This window comes from Chaetomium fimeti, assembly GCF_033439085.1.
Source record: "Chaetomium fimeti strain CBS 168.71 chromosome Unknown B0H64scaffold_6, whole genome shotgun sequence".
NCBI classification, from domain to species: domain Eukaryota; kingdom Fungi; phylum Ascomycota; class Sordariomycetes; order Sordariales; family Chaetomiaceae; genus Chaetomium; species Chaetomium fimeti.
The window spans coordinates 165,191-180,063 of NW_026944334.1; the positions used below are offsets into that span (position 1 = coordinate 165,191).

Below are 14,873 nucleotides of genomic sequence, written 5' to 3' on the forward strand. Positions count from 1 at the left end.
ACACAGTCACACCCAATCGCAATTCCACAATCCACAGCAGTCTGCAGTCGAACAGTAACCTCTCGACGGATCGGCGTTGAAGTGACCGTTGCGTCCTGAAAGCTTGTCTTGGCTCGCGCCCAATAGATGGTGGGGATGTTGACAAGGGGCGATTTGGTTCTGGCGATTGGCCAATTCACCGTCGCATTGGGATGGTCATGCTCGTCATGCAGTGGACGTCCTCAAATTGATCTCGTTGGGAATGCCGCAAGTGGTGGGATGTTGCCACTCGTGCCACGGGTCTCATCGTCAACATTGTGTTACCGTCTCTGAATGACGGCAGCAAATGAGTCCTTCCACAGCGCCCTTTTCACCGAAAAAGCACCTGCCAAAAAGTGCCAAGACCCACCATCCGATGTCTGTGCGCTCCAGTGGGTCATCAAAACCCCAGCAGCTGCAACCCGCCAAACTTGGACCTGGCAACCGTCTGAACCCTGCCCGTCGCCATCAACAAAGCGACAACCCACAAAACGACAACCCGGATGATCTGGAAGCAGCCTGGCATCTACACTACATAACGCACTACATAACGCACCCGCAGTCTTTGAGCATGGGCAGCTCCGGCTTAGAACAGAACTTAAAGGCACTCTAGCCAAATATGTCGCTCGTACCATACCATCCGCGCGAAGGTCGTGAGATCGTGCTGTACGTCATCGTTCCTAGCGCCCCTCCTCCGAGCTCCCTCCATCACCTCAGCGTCCCTGAACAACCCCGCCGTCGACTTCTGGGTCGCGAGCCCATGACGCACAATTCCCTAATGGCGTCGATTGAGGGAGCAGCTTGGAATAGCTTACTACGAATCACAACATTAACCCTGCTAATGTACTTTTGCCATGCCATAGCCGACATCATAACGCCATCGTCGTCCGCGATCCGTCGTCGCAGCGTCTCGAGATCAGGGGTCTTCAACTGCACGAATGTCCAACCTGCCATCAACCCCTCCGCCCGAAATCCCCAGACCGACACTATGAGAATACCCATCATGGCGACAGCTACGTCGACCCCAACTATTTCCGCATGCTGCGCGCCGGCCACAGCACAGGCAATGCGTCCTCCTCACAGTCACCGCCTAGTCCGATCCGTCGACTGGTCGAGCCACTCCCCGCCGTAGTACACGACGAACATGAAGCCGACGTCGAGTTCGTGAGCAGCTCGCCCGCCCCTCAAAGTGGCGGCCGCATAAAACGAGAAGCCTTTAGCCCACATTACTTCAACACCTTCTTTATTGAAGAGAGGGAGCTTGGTAGGGGAGGCAAGGGCGTCGTGCTGTTGGTTCGGCACGAAATAGACGGCTGCAACCTCGGCCACTTCGCCTGTAAGCGCGTCCCGGTCGGGGATGACCACGCTTGGTTGGAAAAGGTCCTCGTCGAGGTTGAGCTGCTGGCCAACCTAGCCCATCCCAATTTGGTGTCATATCGCCACGTCTGGCTTGAAGACGTCCGGCTCACTCGTTTCGGCCCCAGCGTGGCATGCGCTTTTATCCTCCAGCAGTACTGTAACGGAGGCGATTTACTGCAGTACATTATTGGCGATAGGCCGAAGGAGGCAACCAAGGAGGAGCTCAAGGCCCAAATGCGACGCAGATCCAAAGGGCAGGCCGAGCGTCCCAAGGTCCAGAAGCGGCTGGCTCCGGAAGAGATCTACTCGCTCTTCAAGGATATCACCGCAGGCCTGTCGTATCTTCACGCAGCCAACTACATCCATCGAGACCTGAAGCCCAGCAACTGCCTCCTGCACCAGGATGGCAGCCAGCTCAAGTGCTTGATCAGCGATTTCGGCGAAGTACAGCCAGAGAACGCCGTTCGGAAATCGACGGGGTCCACAGGCACCATCTCCTACTGCGCACCGGAAGTGCTGAAAAGGGACGCTAGCGGCAGATACGGCAATTTCACCACGAAGTCAGACGTTTTTTCCTTGGGCATGATCTTGTACTTCATGTGTTTTGGGCGGCTTCCGTACGTCAACGCCAACAGCGTCCAAGAGGAGTTGGAGGACGTCGACCAGCTGCGCGCCGAGATTTCCCATTGGAAAGGGTTTCAGGAGGAGAGGAAAGCTCGGCCGGACTTGCCGTCGAAGCTCTACCATCTGCTTACGAGGCTTCTCGCCGTCAACCCCGCGGACCGGCCGGCTGCCAGCGAAATCATGGGCGCCATGGGAGGAGAGTATAGCTTCGACAGTATGATGAGGGGTTCTAGAAACACCAGCCCACTGCTCGGCCTAAGCGGGCAAAGAGTCCAAAACCTGGACTCTCCCATGCCGCCCAGTACCCCTGTTCCAGGTTTGCATCCCCCACCACCACACTCAAACCACTCTACTCACAACCCCAACCTCCCAGACCCCACCAAACACGCCCGCGTCAACAGCACCACCGACGAAGACCTCCCAAGCCCCTTCAGCCGCGCCGCGCCCGACGCCTCCACCACCCAACCGTCCACCAGCAGCCTCCTCGCACGACGACTCACCCCGCCCTCCACCACCGGCTCCCGCCACCCCGCCTCCCACACCCTGACCCTCTCTCGCAACAATAACAACAGCAACACCAACCTCAGCAGCCACAACAGCCACAACAACAACAACCACAGCAACCACAACAACCACAACCCTAGCCGCCCCCACAGCCCTCGGCGGCGCACCCCATCCCGCTCACCCCAGCGCACCCCCAACCTCCCCGCCACCTCGACCATCAGCCCCGCCACCATCACCACCCCGCTGCTCATGGCCCCGCCCATGACCCGCACCACGCGTGTCCGGCTGAACGCCGTCCTGGCCGTGTACCGCGCCGCCCGCTGGGTGCAGGCGCATGCGATGCTGTTGAGGTTGGTGATTTTTGGGTTGAAGGTGTTGTCGCTGTCGTGGGTGTGCTGGCCTTATAGCGCGCAGTGGGCTGTTATGGGGGCGGTGGTGGTTTTGGGGGCGGGGGATTTACATATGGGTGGGGGGGAGGTGGGGAGTGGTGGTGGTGGTGGGGGAGTGGGAGGGGAGCGGGAGGGGGTGAGGTCGAGGGCTGGGTCGGGGGGTGTGAATGGGATGGTGTCGGGATCGGGGTTGGGGTTGCTTGGGCCGGATGGTGGTGGTGGTGGAGAAGAGGGGGAGATGGAACATGAGGAGGGGAGATGTGGATGGCCGGGCGGGTGGTGGAGGAGTTTGGTGTTGTTGGTGGTGCATTGTGTTGTGGTGGGGGCGGCGTCGAGGGCGGGGGTGATGTGTGCTGGGGGGTGGGCTGGGAGGGGGTGGGAGGCGTGGTGAGGCCTCGTGGGGAAGGGAAGGTATGGTTCTTTGCGAAATTGTCGCCTACTTGCGGGCTCGTCGTTCGCCTGCGAGAATGCTTGACTCACCAACCACGGGCTTTGCAAGGACCTCGGCTTAGAAATCGACTCGGCACATCAACATCCGGGCTATCAGCTCGTCTAATGGCCTGGTTAGGCACGGGTTGCTACCACATGCGGACGGGGCTGATTCTTCTCCTGTGGCGGGGCGGGATGCATAAGCATAAGCAGCGGCACGAGCCTTCACGGGGGTAGTCTATGTCTCGCAATTACATCCAGGCGGTTGGCGCAGGTGTTGCATTGATACTACGGCGCGATAACATGGCTACCCGAGAACGGCAGACAAATTTAGGGCGCAGTGGTGGATTTGAGACTGAGCGGGGGCATCGCGTTGGGAGTTGAAGGGCCCATCACGTAGTCCTTGGGAGAAGGGCTTTCGCCTGGAGGCTCCAAAATCTCTCTAGGCATCTTCGCCGGGGCTCTTTGCAAGACGAACTTCCTATCTTGGCGACTCCGCAAATCGGATGGCGTGACGGAACAGTTCATGGTTGAAAGACCTCGGACGCCCAGCCGTGGGCGGGTCGGCTTGCGGCTGATCTCAACTGAGGAAACCGAGCCGGTCTGAATCCTGGACGAGATGGAACAGGTGGTCCGTGGGGTTATGGGTTAAGATATCCCACCCACAAAAACCCCTCCTCTTGAATTGAGGGCGGGGAAGAACCAGTTTGAGAGGTGGACGGAAGAGCAAGATTGCTCTCAGGTTGGGACTCGACGGCCTATTTTGGTCCGTTTCTTATCCCTGTTCTGGCGGATCCTGCCGTTCTCGTTGTGGCTATAAGAGAACATCATTATGGCACCCCACTAGTTCCAAACATGACACGGTATTGGGTGCGGTATGGGGTAGTGGGGTGTTCATATACCAGCATAGCAGAACGACCCAGCCAAGGACGCTGGTGAGATTGAACACCATCCTCGGCGCGCTCACGGGACTGCGAAGACGCACACACACAACCATCCACAGCCACAAGTGGCGGTCGAAGGACCCTACCGGATTGTGGAAGACGTGGGATAGATGGCGCACGGTCGGTGGCTCCCTAGTCGTAACGCAGAGCATTCCATAGTCTTAACGGTAACGATTACCTTCTACCCTCACAATCCTGAGCACATGATGTACGGGACCGGGCAGATAGTGCCCGAGCTGCTAGCTCCCCTCATGTTCAATGCGGGAGGACGTCCGAGTGGTCACAATTCCGCGGTTTACGGCCACGTACACCCACCAGTGCTCAATCATCGCTGGGTCAGTGATGAGGGTTGGATATTACCCTCGCTTACGCTTCAGTGGACGGAGTCATCAAGGTGCTGTGGACAATGAGTACAAAAACAACGCCGCGGTCGCCTCCTTCCTTGGTTACAGTGTTGTTCAGCGAGAACAGTAAGGCGATTATCTACCCAAGCAACTGAACCAACCCTTGTTCCGTGAACACAATCAAGTGCGGTAACCTGTTGGATACTAAACGATAGTGTTTAGTTATACTGCAACCGGGACCATTACGTCGTCTCTTAAAATAGCCCAAGCTTTCTTCGTCGTACACTTCAGCACGACTATCTTCATCCCCACCCATCTTGAGGCCCTTCAAGACGGTGGCCACTCGCTGTCCAGCGCCCCAATACTGAGCACCCTTTACGCACCTAAACACCACAACACGCAAGATGTGTTGCCGCAAGATCTTCGTCCACCATCGCTGTGGCCACAACGTCACATCTGTCCTCGAGGGATGTGGTATGTTGAACCCCCTCCCCAAACCAAAATCGTCGACGCTAACAGTCCTATGTAACAGAAAAGGCTGAGTGCCAGTCAACCAAGGACAAACCTATCATCTCAAACAAATACCCTTGTGTGTACCCGGCTTGCGAGTATTACGGCATGTTTGACTAGGTGTCGATTGGGTGGATGTAGTTGGAAGTGTAGTTGCTTGTTTTGTAATCGGGGATGGATGGAATAGCATGTAGTCGGAAGATAGCAATGCTAGGGGTATTAACAAGACATGACAACCCCTGCATTCATCATCATTTCATCCTGGAAGTTGTATTACGTATAAGGCGGTTATCAAGCTGATTCCGCTACAAGCTTTCCGTTATTGAAGTTTTGTAGCCAACTCCAGCCGTTGAAGTATTGGGGCCCGAGCTAACAACTAAATAGACGACGGCGAGATCCTAACAACTAACAAAGTGAAATTAAAATGGGATAGATGTAGCTAAAACGATAGGGCAAGGTTGAATAACGAGAGACCGTGGGACCTCGTTCAGGAACGCCAGCGTGGAATTATCCCGCGGCCGTTTTCTAACTGAACGATGCTGAAAGTTGACGTATCAAGTCACTTTGGCGGAGTGGTTAACGCGCTGCCCTGCTAATTGACAGTTAGCTGCGAGGCAGTTCCTTCGGGAGCGTAGGTTCGAATCCTACAGGTGACGATTACTTTTGTACTTTTGAGAGCTCATTCCCTTTTTGACAGAGTACGGCGTTCAGAGGCTGTATTATGTCGTCTATTACAATACCGTGATCAAGACGACCCCTGGCTCGCTAGGTTCTTTAAACGGTTCTTCGTATCTTTTCAGCCCATTCAACAACAGTACGCCGAATTTCCATAATCGGATAGCCTTGTCTAGATAATCATGAAATTATGTCCAGACATGTTGAGGTTCCCACACACCATCGCGTTATTAGCGGTTACACAGGCCGGGATCCCTGCATGACCCCCGGAGAGAAACAACGCAGCCTGACGCGGCTCAGAACCAAAGCCTGGGGAGTGGCACACTTTTGGCTATCAGTCTCATAAGGAGAGAATCGAATGAAACAGACGAAGTGAATAATACGGTATGGCCTTCGGAGCCCTAATACCCATTTAGTTGGATACAATCTCGCCTTGGATCCCGTGGAGAAGGGGGGGTTGCTGAAAGCCTTGGAAGACAAACGGATTGTCAACTCCCATCGGTTCTGGAACGCTCTGTGGTAGAATGAAAGCCATGGAGTTGATAAGAAACAACATGCGAGGGAACAGGTAGATCGCGAGGAAGCGGGAAAGACGCGGTGCAAGATCACCAGAGAACCTCTTTCCGAACTTACCGCTGCTGTGTAACACACCGTTGTTACCTTGATATTCAATATTTCTTTCCCCCAGCCGGCTGGCCACGTCAAGTGCAGGCGGGATGGGAAATGATGCCCGGCACTGGATCCTCCAGTCATACCCAATACCGACCACCCTCTGGTCGAAAGAACTGATGGTGATGTTTTTGGTATACCATCAGTTGATGTACCATTTCTAGGTGAAAGACCGCTAAAGAAAGTACGAAACAAAGTGTAATTAAATGCTCTACGGTTGCTCTGTTTAGTACTGCAAAGGCCCGAGCATGCTTTGTGGGATTTGTCGACTCAGGCGCTGATTGTCCCCTTCATTAATACGGTCCCGACCTCCATGTTTGGTGTATCAGGAAATTTGGACAGGGGGTGCCCGCCTCCCTCCCTGTCAGTTTGGCTCAATACTCCCCTCCCCATCAGCTCAGCTCGCACAATAATATGCAGGACTTCGGGCTTCAATGCGGCCCATTTCAGCTCATGGAGTATCACTCGTCCTGAAAATACTGCCCGACCAAGAGGCAGCGAGGCTCCAGGGCACAGGAAAGATCATGGCATTACAAGGGCCCGAGCCCTGAGCCCGACGAGGTTGGAGCCGTGTTCCTCTTCCTTTTCATCACATTGACGATTCTATTAGTGCTCCCAATTCATCCACATGGCTCCCATCAGAAACATGGCGGTAAGTGTCAACAGCGCTGAGGAAGCGGCTCCTCATCGACGCACCGGAACTTGGGACCATCTCCCCTGGAAGCATGTCGCATGGCGTTTCGTCGCCTCCACGTTGCTCTGCGTCATCCTCGGCGTTATTCTCTTCGTTTTCGAGAGGATGGGAGTTCTCGAAACATGGGAAAGACGAGGCTTCAACACGCTGTCCATCCTGCTGTCATCGCTCGTCAGCTTGTCTTTGGGCTCTCTTCTGGGACTGTTGGGGGGCATGCTTCGCTGGCCTTTGCTCGAGAGGAGTCCTGCTTCGCCACGAGATGTATGAAACTGTTCCCTCGTTCTTTGAGTCTCCAGCCTGCAGAATAGCTAACAATGCACTGTGTGAAAGGTCGACTTGATCCTCGCCATGGCAGAGCCCACCGGTGCACTCCGTCTTATGTGGCGCCACACCAGAGACTGGCGATGGACGTTCACAACATGGATTACAACGCTGTACCTGTTATTAAACATCATCGGTCGGCTGAGCATTGCGACACTTGGTCTGACATTCGATACAAATGAGGATGTCACCATCGAATACTCTGCCATGGCCACAGACTGGGGCTCTCAGGACTGGTTCAGCTTGCCGGTAGGCGATCTTGCGGGGGATGCTTCCGACTACCGCGAATACGGGAGCACGCATTGTGAGTACTTCCAAGTCATTCAGTTGCTTGTTCCTTCGAGCTTCGGGTACCTACCTAGGTAGCATCGGAAACTAACCATTACCGTGCAGCACGCATGAACGATTACGCGATGCGCGGGCTATTGATGACCCCCATCAGCCTCGATGAGAGCGACCCTTCTTCCGAGCGCGGATTCGAGCAGATAGAAGGTTTGACACGGGTCCTCAATGAGTCTCACGTTGTGTACTCGTACCCCTTTCGTGAATTCCGTGGCAACGTATCGTCTCCATCCGAGACCATGTTCCTCAGAAGCTCGTCAAGTTGCACACGGAAACGGATCGATGGAGCGGACATCTATGAAACAATCGTCACGCAAGGTGAAGAACCGCGAGAAGAATTGGTGGGAGATATCGGTATGGTACCTCCTTTCAAACTGAACCCTCTGTAGTAACCTTTCCATGCTGACCATACGTCTGTCGCTGTGTCCAACGCAGATAACATTCCCCCTGGAAGCCTCAGCATAGCTGCCATCTTGGACCAAATCTTTGACAATAACAGGGATGAAACCGACAGCGAGGAATTTACGTGGGCAGCGGAAATAGATTTGACCAGCATGTCAAATTCCCCCTCAACATGTCTCACTACCGCGTGTAAGTACCATCCTCCCCTCCTCGTTCACAACTGGAAATTACATACCTAACATGAATCCCAAGTTCTCGCGGATCAAGAAGAGGTGCCAGACCAACCCGGGCGTTACAGGCTCGTATACATGGAGTGCGAAAGCTGCCTCACTGGCCCCGATCCCGCCACGCGCCCTTCCTTCCACGGCCTCTCGACCGAGAACTCGACCTACGTCTCCAACATCCTCCTCATGCTCGGCACCTTCCAAGCCGACTCCGACTTCTTCTCCGAAACACGCAGCACCGCCTTCCGGCTCTACGTCACCGACAGCGGGCTGACCACGCTCCTGACCGACCCGGGCTTCTCCGACGACGACAGCTACAGCCGCCAGGCCATGGCCCACATCGCGGCGCGCCTGCCCATCCTCGCCGTGGTCGGCGCCGACGGCGAGCTGCCCATGATGCAGCTGTCCAACGAGTCCTCGACCGTCGTCATCGTCAACACCAAGCTGGGCGTCAGGTGGGACAGGGCCATCGGCGTGCTCGGCGGCATCCTGGGCGGGCAGCTCCTCGTCTCGGTCCTGGTTCTGTATTGGTGCAAGCAGACGTTTGTTCCCGACTACCGCAGTCAGGTCACGACGGCGGCGCTGCTCAAGACGGTCGTGGTATCGGACAAGCTGACGGGCGTGGAGAAGATGTCGGACCTGGCGTCTATTCTTGAGGAGCACAGGAAGCCGTTGCAGTACCAGCCGAAACGGGATGCAGACGGACAGTGGTGTGGGGCTGAGTTGACCTGGTCTTCCAAGTAGTTCTGGTGTCATGGGTGAAGTCTGGCTTGGAGGGTGTGATAGGGGGCAGCCAAGTGGCAGGATGCTTACCTAGTGTATGGAACTTAATGTGGACGCTATTGAGGTGACTGGGACTAGACGTTAGGACTTAGGCAGTTTGAAGAGTTTGAACGGTACTTGTTGTACGGTAGTGGCACATGACAGTCTAATGTACGCAGTAATTTGTCTTTGGGTAGCTCTACACAAGCACCCCTGTTGTATATCAACGTATAACTGGGTATAGATTACTTCACGCACTCCACCTACCGTGTGAAAGTAGAAGTGGGTCAAACGGTGATGATAGCGGCGGCGAAGGAGGTTAACGGGGTAGATAGCATGTCGTAAAACAGAGTGTGATCTAGTTTATTTCCTAGATTTCTTCTTCTCTCGCGCATGTAAGGTACTCAATGCTTCTTCCATTACGAAAGGCACACCAAATTTAGCACAAAGAATCAGTGGGACCAGAGCTGCGGATCTCCTCACTGCCGGGAAACTAAAAGAGGATTGAACAATAGTATTGTGTGCCGTCTTTGTGTTGAGGGCCCTTCCAAAACCAACAACAGGAATAGCCCACGAAGTAACGCAAGAAACGAGACAATACACAATGTTAGATATAAAACCTTCCGTCTGCTTCAACAACAGACTTCCTTTCCCCATCCACACCACCACTCACCAAACCACCCCCAACAGATAGAGAGCAACTGCCAGGATCCCACCCCAAACCCCTTCAGCTTCTCCCCGCCTTCCCATCTTCAGGTAAGATCAGAAGTCAGGTCAGCCACCACGCTAACTCTCACAGAAACGAGAGTCCGCACACGCCACGAAGGTCCGGGATCCAGGTAGCCACTCCCCGTCTCTCACCCACGCACCAATACCAGGTAAGACATCAGATCTAACCCACCCCAACATTCACCAACCCCTACTTACACCCCACCCAAAAACACCACACAACCTCAAAATGTGCACCATCGGCTACAACACCTTCTGCTGCGGCTGCCGCACCCCGAACGCCTCAACGTTCCGGAAGTGCGAGTACGCCAACCTCAAGGGCCACATCTGCCCCGAGTTTCAGATCTCCGAGGACACGAGCCGGTCGCGGACGTTTGACCTCATGCCGTGCATGGCACACACTTGATTCGGGTACCACCTTCTTATGGGGGGGTTTTGGTAAGGGGGGCAATGTGGGGGTTTAGTTTATGGGATGGTTCATCGGGGAGGTAAGTGAGGTAAGTCACCAAGTAAATACTGGGAGGAAGGAAAAGAGAGAAAGGAGAAACCGGTGTGGATTCTAGCTGCTGTTATTATGGCAGCTGGGGGTTTCTACTTCTCGAGGATGGTAAAATTTCCAGAGGCAAGTAAGATTCGTAACTTCAAGCGGCCGCCGCGTTGCAAGCCAACGGGCCAGGCATCGGTAAGTTCTCATCTTGTTTTGAGGCTAGGCGTGTCATCATTTAGCATATCATTAGTTCAAAATAAAATCTGCTTCATTCTCTCTCATAATCAATTATAAACTAACCAAAACTATGTGTGAGTTGTTTGGTATGAAGTGCCGCATACGAAGACGCACTGTGAAGTCGAGAACTAACGATGAGCAGTACCACGAAGTCGAGTGGGCAAGCATGATACCATGATAAAGCAAGTAAGGAAGAACGTCTATAACTGTCCCAAACTGATTCCGCCCGCAAGCAAACTGATTCATCAGATACGCTGTGATAAGCCCTCCTTTCTGCCGAACGCCATCCTCCCTCCCTCCATTACCGTCAGTCACGAGACCAGTCTCCGCTTTCCATTTTCCTTGCATCCCTCAGTCATCATCTGCATAGCGAATCTCCCCCGAGGCAGCAGGCGTTTCCGGCGCCCCGCCGTACGCGGCCGGCGTCGGCGCACTGTAGTAGCCACCGCTGGCGGCAGGCGTCGGGGCGCCGACCGCCGGGGTAGGGGCGGTATCAGCACCCCAGCCACCCTGCCAGGCACCAGGGGTAGGAGCGCTGACCGCGGCCGGAGTAGGTGCCGAATACGCACCGGGCGTCGGGGCATTGAGGGCCGCAGGGGTAGGCGCACCCAGACCGGCACCCGGGGTGGGGGCGTCGTATGGTCCGCCGCTCGGGCCGGGCGTGTAGCCCCAGCTGTCGGCCCCGCTGGCGCCTGGGGTAGGTGCTGAAACGCCGTAGGCCGGTGTTTTGGAGCCCCAAGGGTCGCTGCTGCCGGCACCGTAGGCGGGAGTCTTGGAGCCGTGGCCGAAACCATCATGCGCGGGTGTCTTGGCGCCTGAGGACCAAGCTGGGGTGCGAGAGCCGCCGCCGTATGAGGTGGCACCTCCGTATGCGGTGCGGTTGCCATCCCCATAGGCCGTCCGATTGCCTTCGTACGGGTTGACGGTGCGAGAGCCGTCTCCCCAGGCAGGTGTCCGTGAGCCGGACGCTTCACCGCGGCCCCAAGCTGGTGTGCGGGCGGCCGCTAAGTCAAAGTTAGCACATATGCTAGGGACCGGCGAGGAAGATGAAACTTACACTTCGAAGCGCCCCATGCCGGAGTCCGCTCTCCCCCTCCCGCACCCATGGGTGTTCTGCTGCCTCCGGGCCGATCTCCGGATCCAAATCCACCACGACCGGCACCACCAAAGCCGCCGCGGCCGGAACGACTGTAAATATCGATTGTCTTGCCGGTAACCCTGTCCTTGAAAATAAGGTCGGTCTTGGCAATACTGACAATCTTGTTCTTGCCGTGAAGCTCAACGCGCGCATGGGTGTCGGAAGTATCCTTGACGATGCCCATCAGTGCCTTGTAACCGCCCCTCCGGATGCTCACCGTCTGGCCGAGGGCACGGTCACGGCCGAACGTCTTGGGGGGCTGCATGCCTTGGTTTTGCGCCGGGTTCCGCTTGAGAGCTGGGTTCATGGTGCTCAGGTCGGGGCCGGAATTCGGGTTGGTGGGGCGGCCGCCCTTGGCCGCGATTGTATTGACATTGCCAGCCCGAGTCACAAATACGCCGGCGTTCTCGGTGGTGTCGTTGCTGTGGAGGAAGATGAAGGATCGATGGATGTGGATGATTTTTCCTTGCCGTTGCTGTCCACCATATTCACGGACCACGTCGTCGAGCCGAATCTCGGAGCCGTTCCGATCGGCAGCCACGGCAGTCCTCCGCTTGGGCAACTTGTTCGCAATCTGAGAAGGCATCACCTGCCTGGTGTCACCGTTCTGGTCCAGCACCACCATCGACTCCCGGTCCACCTTGACAATGCAAGCAACGGTAGTGGGGTCGAGCTGAACCAGATCAAGCAGCGAGTACTGGCCGATGGATCCCTGGCCACCAATATCGCTTGCCTCACGCAGATCTTTGCTGAAGACGGTGATTTCCGTGTTCGTTTGGTCAGTCAAGAGGGTGATACGATCGTCGACGATCTTGACGATCATGCCGACCTCGTCGCGGAAACGGCTGCCGCCAATGACTTTGACGTGATCACCGGCCCTGAACCGCTTGCGTAGGCCCTTGTTGGGAACCTCGATTGTCTGCCCGGCCAGATCGCCTTCGGTCACCCTCAGCGTAACAATGTCGCCTTGGACATTGACCGCCTTGCCAATGACGCCTCGTTGTTCGCCCTCATACACCTCGATAACATCCCCAGGAACATAAGCAACGTTTGTGTTGCTGTCCTTGAGGCTAGCGGCGAGAGCCTTGAGATCGAGGTTCTCGGTGCCGTCCTCGGAACCGCTGGCGAACTTGGTGACCTCTTCGAGGGTTGGGTTGACGTCCTTGACATCCAACTGTTGGATCTTGATGTCTTTGACGAGGAACCCGTTCTCGAAATCTTCGCCGTTGTAGGTCCAAGTGTTGGTCTGAGGGTTGCCCTGAATTTGGCGTGGCTGCCGCTTCCTTGCCTCGACTTCGCTGAAGAGGCGTTGGGGAGGTCGTGGGCCGGGCATGCCGGGACGCTTGCGCTTGCCGTCTCCAGTGAGAGATTCGTCCCGGACGCCGTAGTCCAGGCGCGGAATATAGCGCACGCGGGCTTCCAAGCCGTTCTCGGTCACGTCCAGAACCTGGGCCAAGTCGCCAGCGTGTTTCGCTGGCTTCTTCAACCGCACCCATGCGCCGGGCTCCAGGTTGGGTGTCTTGGTAACACGGAGAAGGTCCGGCATGTCCTTCAACTCGACGAGGACCATCTTGCTCCGTGGGTAAACATCAAGAACGCCATCTAGCGCAATCATGATATCGTTCTGGCGGCGGGCTTCGACGTAGACATAACCCTTCATGACAGAGTTTGTCCCACCGCGTTCAAAAGCCGCGGTGATCGAGATGGGATCCTTGCCACCTGCTCGCTCCTCTATGCGCCGCATGATGGAAAAAAACGACATCTCGCTCCTTTCCTTCCTTACACCTGACGGCCCAGATGCTTGGATCATCGACACTGGGGAGCAGCAGTCGCTTGGGGACGACTGTCATCTCCCCGTAGCCCCGAGCAGGAGCTCGCTTGCCGTAACGCGCCCTCAGGATCTCGGCTTGTTTCTCGGCATCCATGCTGGCCTCGATCTCGCGGCGACGGTCCAGCTCGCGATGCCTCCGATCATCGTCGAGGTGGCCGCTCTCGGCAATATCGTCGGGGTGCGCATTGTCGATGAAGTCTTCAATTTCTTCACCCTCTTTCTCCTCGTCTTCCGCTTCGTCTTCGTCCTCGACTTCGGCTTCGATATCGAAGAAGGCGGCGCGATGATCCTTGCGTCGCTTGCGGCGGTGGCGCTGCAAGAGTTGTCAGTCAGCGATTTCCAATGGAAAGGCGCGTCTGGCTGTTCGCGGGCGCGCGCAAATCCGGAGAGCGACATAACGAAAGGTACACTCACATGCTGGACATCGTCATCGTCATCCTCCTCCTCCTCTTCCTCCTCTTCTTCGTCCTCATCATATCCATTTTTGCCCACGTCCCCTTCCTCGTCTTCGTCTTCATCAATTTCGTCTTCATCGTCTACATCGCGAGGCCGTTTCGACGCGCTCTTCGAAGGGCGCTCCTCTTCCTCCTCGTCGTTCTCGTCTTCGTCGGCAACGGGGCTTCTTGCGCGGCGGTCGCTGTTTCCCGTGGCGCGCTGGGCAGTTCCGGCGCCATCTTCATCATCCGAGGCATCGGCAGGCGCGGGGTTGAAGTTGTCGTCTTCCGAGTCGGAATCGCCTGCGAATTGGAAGGCGTTTGACGCCATTTCGGCTGCGTGGATGGTCGAATCAGCTCGTCTCGGGGACGGGGTTACAGTGCGCTGGGTTAATGGAGGTGCAGCGTGTGGTGTTAGTAAGATGGAGAAGAAAGTCGGTCGGCGTTGAAAGAAGGAACAAAGGCAGCTTTTTATGAAAGTCGAATCTGAGGAAGGGGCGATCTGAGCTTCGAGGCCAAGATTCAGCGCGGTTGGGGCTAAGCTGATTCCGTAATAGCGTTCGGCATCGGCCACGACTTTCTCCGGCGACCGTTCATCGGGCGGTGGACCTCGCCCCATGGACCCACCCGTCAATAACACGCGCTCGCATTGGGAAAATGTCGCTCTCTTTCCAAGTTCTCATAAGATGGTTGCCTTTCCATCACATCAACTGAATTTTTAATTGTTGCGTGGTTTCGAGGGCGTAGAGGCAATGATGTTGTTAGTTACGTAGCCATTTTCATCTTTCCGTCTGAACGAAATCCCGA

At 55.8% G+C, this 14,873-nt stretch overlaps 5 protein-coding genes and 1 non-coding gene across 6 annotated transcripts; 5 read left to right on the forward strand and 1 right to left on the reverse strand.

Moving 5' to 3' along the window:
* Positions 1 to 282: 282 nt before the first annotated feature.
* On the forward strand, positions 283 to 3,285 carry B0H64DRAFT_362997 (kinase-like domain-containing protein; the record flags this gene model as incomplete). Its single annotated transcript, XM_062801784.1, has 3 exons — positions 283 to 684; positions 882 to 2,317; positions 2,375 to 3,285. Exons 1-3 carry the CDS (start codon positions 638 to 640, stop codon positions 3,283 to 3,285), a joined length of 2,394 nt encoding a protein of 797 aa, XP_062656355.1. The 5' UTR covers positions 283 to 637.
* A 1,644-nt stretch (positions 3,286 to 4,929) lies between these two features.
* Positions 4,930 to 5,348, forward strand: B0H64DRAFT_476480 (uncharacterized protein). Its single transcript, XM_062808151.1, has 2 exons — positions 4,930 to 5,085; positions 5,144 to 5,348. The coding sequence occupies exons 1-2, from the start codon at positions 5,016 to 5,018 to the stop codon at positions 5,239 to 5,241; spliced, it is 168 nt and encodes a 55-aa protein (XP_062656356.1). The 5' UTR covers positions 4,930 to 5,015; the 3' UTR covers positions 5,242 to 5,348.
* Positions 5,349 to 5,679: 331 nt separating this feature from the next.
* Positions 5,680 to 5,777, forward strand: B0H64DRAFT_t117. The gene has a single exon. It is a non-coding gene; the product is annotated as a tRNA-Ser (tRNA).
* A 1,122-nt stretch (positions 5,778 to 6,899) lies between these two features.
* Positions 6,900 to 9,470, forward strand: B0H64DRAFT_402929 (uncharacterized protein). Its single transcript, XM_062804260.1, has 5 exons — positions 6,900 to 7,420; positions 7,490 to 7,784; positions 7,874 to 8,176; positions 8,258 to 8,413; positions 8,477 to 9,470. Exons 1-5 carry the CDS (start codon positions 7,094 to 7,096, stop codon positions 9,190 to 9,192), a joined length of 1,797 nt encoding a protein of 598 aa, XP_062656357.1. The 5' UTR covers positions 6,900 to 7,093; the 3' UTR covers positions 9,193 to 9,470.
* Positions 9,471 to 9,873: 403 nt separating this feature from the next.
* On the forward strand, positions 9,874 to 10,358 carry B0H64DRAFT_402931 (uncharacterized protein). Its single transcript, XM_062804261.1, has one exon. It carries the CDS (start codon positions 10,169 to 10,171, stop codon positions 10,343 to 10,345), a length of 177 nt encoding a protein of 58 aa, XP_062656358.1. The 5' UTR covers positions 9,874 to 10,168; the 3' UTR covers positions 10,346 to 10,358.
* Positions 10,359 to 10,687: 329 nt separating this feature from the next.
* On the reverse strand, positions 10,688 to 14,699 carry B0H64DRAFT_402932 (Spt5 C-terminal nonapeptide repeat binding Spt4-domain-containing protein). The gene is made up of 4 exons (XM_062804262.1): positions 14,047 to 14,699; positions 13,562 to 13,945; positions 11,721 to 13,530; positions 10,688 to 11,667 (listed from the first exon to the last, which is right to left on the reverse strand). Exons 1-4 carry the CDS (start codon positions 14,683 to 14,685, stop codon positions 11,015 to 11,017), a joined length of 3,486 nt encoding a protein of 1,161 aa, XP_062656359.1. The 5' UTR covers positions 14,686 to 14,699; the 3' UTR covers positions 10,688 to 11,014.
* Positions 14,700 to 14,873: the final 174 nt, after the last annotated feature.